The sequence below is a fragment of the Egretta garzetta genome, unplaced genomic scaffold (genome assembly GCF_000687185.1).
Source record: "Egretta garzetta isolate BGI_Z169 unplaced genomic scaffold, ASM68718v1 scaffold297, whole genome shotgun sequence".
NCBI classification, from domain to species: domain Eukaryota; kingdom Metazoa; phylum Chordata; class Aves; order Pelecaniformes; family Ardeidae; genus Egretta; species Egretta garzetta.
The window spans coordinates 5,231,418-5,236,915 of record NW_009260410.1 but is presented as its reverse complement, the minus strand read 5'-3'; the positions used below and the strand labels follow the sequence as shown (position 1 = coordinate 5,236,915).

The 5,498-nt window shown below is 40.0% G+C and overlaps 1 protein-coding gene across 1 annotated transcript in view; it reads right to left on the bottom strand.

Moving 5' to 3' along the window:
* Window positions 1–5,498, bottom strand: part of MSTN (myostatin) — a 5,635-nt gene extending 137 nt beyond the window's left edge. Inside the window, 4 exon segments of the mRNA XM_009643599.2 lie at window positions 1–2; window positions 4–239; window positions 2,638–3,011; window positions 5,165–5,498. The exon segment at window positions 1–2 is cut by the window's left edge and continues 137 nt beyond it. Coding sequence (XP_009641894.1) covers window positions 1–2; window positions 4–239; window positions 2,638–3,011; window positions 5,165–5,498 — 946 coding nt within the window.

Sequence of the window (5,498 nt, the reverse complement as noted above, 5' to 3'; positions counted from 1 at the left end):
TGATGTACGAGGTGAGTGTGCGGGTATTTTTGTAAAAACACAAATTCGCATTCTCCAGAGCAGTAGTTGGCTTTGTATCTTTTGGGTGCGATAATCCAGTCCCATCCAAAAGCTTCAAAATCCACTGTCAGCGGGTAGCGACAACATCGGGATTCTGTCGAGTGCTCGTCACAGTCAAGGCCAAAATCTCTGCGGGACCGTTTCGGTGTGTCTGTAACTCTGACCTCTAAAAATGGGTTCTGTGAGGAGAGGAGAAGGAATCAGAAGCATTACTGAGGTAACCCTGAGTTCAGTAAAAACAGATAATAACTCAGACAGATGTATCAAATTAATATCCTCAAACAATGCTTGCAAACAACACTTTGTCCTCCTGCAAAGCTCTGCTACATTTGATCTCTGCTCAAGGATTATTCCTCTTTTTCATGCTGAGGATCAGCATTTCTCTGCCGTTTCTCTGTAAAGAGCTTTAATTTGTGAGTATCTCTTTCTGAAATTGCCATCAACTCAGCGCTAGCATCGTTTATGCAAACTGCTAAAAAGTTTCAGAAATTTGGAGGATGATGGACTTTTACTTTTGATGCGGGTTTTGTTTGTTTGTTTTAAACCCCGTAATAGGCACTACTTTTTTTTTTTTCTATGGAAGATCTCCCAAAAGGAAACAAAGAACTCCAAAAACTTTTCAAGGGCAGGACCAGCTGGTGTTGGTCTCCCTTTTGAGTCTTTCTGAAATTCCCTCCATTAAAATAGTATTGAGTTCAGGCTTTCTGGATATCAAGGAAGACTTCTTGTCCAGACCAAGGAGGAGAAAAATCACTCCATAACTGCTCCCGTTCTTGAATGACTACAATGTCAGTAGAAATGAGTGTTTCACCTGCTAGTACAGGTTACTTATACTTCACTGTTTTCCCCTCTGCCCGAGGGCTGAATTTGCCGTACTGAATTTGGAAGGGCAGCTAATATTTTGACTCCTGAAAGAGCCCTGTGGCCAGGAATGTACTTTTGGCAGATCTCTGAGCCACATGCTTCCTACCGAAGGTGTGTTTCCAGGGTCACCAACTGAGAATAGAAAGAAATTGCAACCTTCATGATCATGAGTTTGAAAAAGTTGTCGACGTTTCCTCCCTTCCATGCAGATTTCAGCTCCATGTGTTGGTTTGGCACTGACTGGGCTTCCCCGTGAAGGAAGACCATTCCTTAGGAGTAAGTAACAGCCCAGCTAACTTTACGTGGATTTGTCCCTTCCAGGATACCCGCCTTTATGGCTGCAAGTTGTCCAGCTGCTGGAGATGCTCCTCCCAAAGGTAAATGATATGGGGAGGGGATTGGTGAGAGGAGCATCCCCATACTGGGAGCTGCCAGACTGGAGCCAGAGGGAAGAGAAATTTCCTCTCCCATTATCAGCCATGCATCTAACCCTGCCCTGCTGCTGAATCAGTTTGGTTTTATAGATGGTGATAACCATGGGTTATCCGCATGTGTGAAAATGGAGCGTTGGGTATTTGAAAGGATGGAGGTGGTGAGGACTTTCCTTATCGTGATATCCAGCTGGCCTGTTTCAGGTATGGGAGATCCAGATCTGTACTGGCTCTACAGTTAAGATACCACAGCATTTTTCCTTTCAGGTCTTTCAACTGCATTATACTGCTATGAAGTTAAACATTGCGTAGCTACATAAATACAGTTGGACTCAATGATCTTAAGAGTCTTTTCCAACCTAAATTATTCTATGCTAAAGAGATTGATCTACTGCATAGAATTAAAAGTAAAATAATATTCTTTATTCAAAAGGACAGATTTCTTGGTTGTGATTGTTTCAGCTGCGATAGGTTCATGAATTTTTATAGGTTGTAGAGCATTAGTGATTTGCAGAAACAGATAACGAGGAAAATGCTGTAGTTTAACTGGTATGCTCTAGACTTAATTTGTTCATCTATACTTACAAAAAGAAACCAGATAGTTATTTTATGCTCTTTCCCATCGTTATGACCCATTTATTGCATCAAGCAGAATTTCTCTATTCAAACATTTCTAATAGATGGAATGATGCACTCAATCACATACTGAAAGGTACACAACATTATATGAAGAAGATCTGTTCTCACATTCATAAACATAGGTAATTTTTGCTGTTAATAGAAGATATATGCATACAGAATAGGGAGAAACTACCTCACAGTTTGAATGCAAAAAAGCTTTCTCAGCACTATCGGAGGCAGCTTTCCTATCAATGAAATAACCCAGTGACTTCTTTTTAGCTTTACTGCTTATTAAACAGTGTTTGCTCTCAAATTTGAAAACCACATTACTTTTGACAGTACCATCCATCAATAATTACCAAAACATTTTCCAGTTAATGCTTCTCAACATCTTACTGAAGTACTGCAATTTGTCTCAATTTTTCAAACAGGGAAATGGAGGCACAGGAATGCTACTGATTTTAACCATGTTTTAACCCAAAACATACTATGATTCTATGATTTTGACATGATCAGAGAGCAAAGAACAAGAGAATTGGCTATACAGAATGTGTATCTTCCATTCCCTAAACAATGCTTCCATTTTAGCCTTAAAACACAACTTAAATGCTTTCCAATAAAATGCAAGATATTTAAATGGAATTTTTCTAAATAAACTTACCAATCCATCTTCACCTGGTCCTGGGAAAGTTACAGCAAGATCTCGTCCATTCTCATCAAAAGCTTTTATTTCGATGCCTAAATTGGATTCAGGCTGTTTGAGCCAATTTTGCAACACTGTCTTCACATCAATACTCTGCCAAATACCAGTGCCTGGGTTCATGTCAAGTTTCAAAGATCGAATTCCAGTATATCTTGTACCGTCTTTCATGGGTTTAATAAGTCTCAGGATCTGCACAAACACTGTTGTAGGTTTTTGGACTTGCCTCAAGTATATCCACAATTGTGCCTTTACTACTTTGTTATATTGTATTTTAGAGCTAAACTTAAAGAAGCAACATTTTGGTTTTCCCTCCATTTGTACAAGAAAATCAGCTATAAATGAATGGAAAGAACAGATTACTGAACAGGGAACAAAAAGAAATATGCATATATAAACCCAATTTTTTTTTCTAGACCATGTCAGAAGTCTTACAATACGTTAAAAACAGTATCAGTAACAAAGGGGATTTAACTTAATTCATTTTCTGTGGTTTATGCTCTACAGCAAATTTAACAGATGTCAGCAAAATCATTGTGCGATCACCTAAAAGTAACATCATGTGACAAGGAACCAATGATTGTTTTGTAAACAGGCTAAAATGAGGTTTGGCTGATCATTTGCTAAGTAATTCTAGTTGGTGCCTCGCACTCCCTAGGCTAAGCAGAGCGGAGGTGTGCTCAGGCTGAAACTCGGAAATGATGGGCGATCAAGAGAAGATGCACGCTGTGGAGGACCTTTGCGGTCCTTGGGGCTCTGACCAGTGGTACCAGTGCTGTGGTCTGACCTACACAGCTGCAAAAAAGCCTCTTTCCCAAACAAAAACTACTGGGGGAGAGGGGCACAGCCTATTCCACTTCACGGTGACTACTACCAACTCACTTCTGCTAGTCATCTCCTGAGGACCTTCATAAAGCATGCAGAATAGCAACTTTGTGTAAGCTGACTCAACATGTTATGTGGTGATCCAGCTATTTCTAGTTCACTAAATAGCCTTAGTGTGCTACGCATTGTACAAACAGAGGCAGCCATGGGAAAACTGCGTGACACTTTAATTTCTTTTCTCAGTGGAAAAACAAATAATTAAGAGTATTAATCTAAGGATCACTTTGTTTTCTTTTCATTTGAACAATATTATAGGAAAGTCACGTGCGGGGCAGCGTTCCTCCTTCCTGTAGCCTACGATGCAGCTGTCATACCTACTCACGGCAATCTCTTTCCATGCCAGGATAAAATGGGTGATACTAATCTTAAATGGTGAGGGGCTTTTGACATTCATAAATCTTGCCACTTAAGATACCTGTCTCTTTAATGCATTTAAAATAGTTCAAGGGCTTTTTATTAAAAAAGTAGCAAATGAACTTGGATTGATGAAGTACAATGACTTTTCTTCAGTCATTGGAATTATATAACAGTTTAACTAAAAATAGTTATAAAGCCTTGGACATAATAGGCTGGAATAAAACTGCTGGCAGAGCTCAGCTTTGTGATAAGGCTGCAGCAATATATTGCTGTTAAGTGCACATCTTACTAACAAGTTGAAAAATGTTAGTTACTTTTTCATCAATGCTTCCATTTTTAGCTGGCTAGAGCAGCTGATATTATTCTAGTACGTGTGTTATAACAATATCTATAACTGCTAACATGGCTTATATGTCCTGTCATCTTTTTCTTTTTTGACATCATATTCATGTTATTTAAAAAACCAGCTGCCATAGCCAAATACTTTAGCTGATGAAGAACATGAGATACTATAGTATTAGCCATGCAAAAGATACTTGATAGGAGCCATAGCAGATGTTTAGCACTCGGAAGATAACTCAGAATCTGCTCATTCAGTAAATGCTTTCATTCTTCCTTGGCACAACTACTGGAGCTGATTGCTATAGCATGGACATTTTAACATTTAAATCTGTTGCACACGTATTTGCTTTAAATACATAGTTTTAACTCAGAGGTGGGTGGTGCTAGTTTATGGGATCAGCAAAGAAGCAAGAATTTAACTCTATACTTGCACTTGCTATAGCATGTTGCAGTTAGGTAGGTCTAGTGCTCTAAGCTGTATTTCTCCTGATTTCTATTGCTCCTAAAAACACTGGCCGGTGAAGCCTCCCTCAGAAAAATATAGTTATCTCATTATCTGCCCTTGTACTTTATATTCATGATAGGAAATGCCCCGAGTACTGCCGATAACGAAGTCAACTGAACTGCAGATCTCCCTTTGCTTTCTTAGGTAATGGGCAAATCCTAAGTGCTACAGGGCATACACGTTATAAGGAGCCGAAAACCGAACAGTAAAACAAAGGATCACAACACGGTCATCTGAACCTGGCTCAAATTCTTTAGAAATAACGCTCTCCTCCCTCCCTCTAGCAGACTTCAGCCAGCAGCCTGTTGGGAGAGCCCGAGGAGGAGTTGCGTGGCTCTACAGCAGGGAGAAAACTCTCTCGGAGGAGCGGTGGGAGGCGAAAGCAGCAGGGTTACTTACACTCCGTAGGCATTGTGATAATCGTTTCAGTGGTGGCATGATAGTCATCGTCTTCCAAAGAGCCATCGCTACTGTCATCTCTCTGGACGTCATACTGATCAATCAGTTCCTGTAGTGGAGGAGCTTTGGGTAAAAGTTGTTTAATAACATCCCTGCTAATGTTAGGAGCTTGTTCCAGACGCAGTTTGCTGAGGATTTGAATTTTTATGGCTTCTATTCTGGAAGATTTTGTATTCTGTCTCCATGTACAAGCATTGCACAGTCCATCTTTTTCGGCATTCTCTGTGGGCTGACTACTGCCATCAAGAGCCACTGGATCAACTGAAATCAGCAT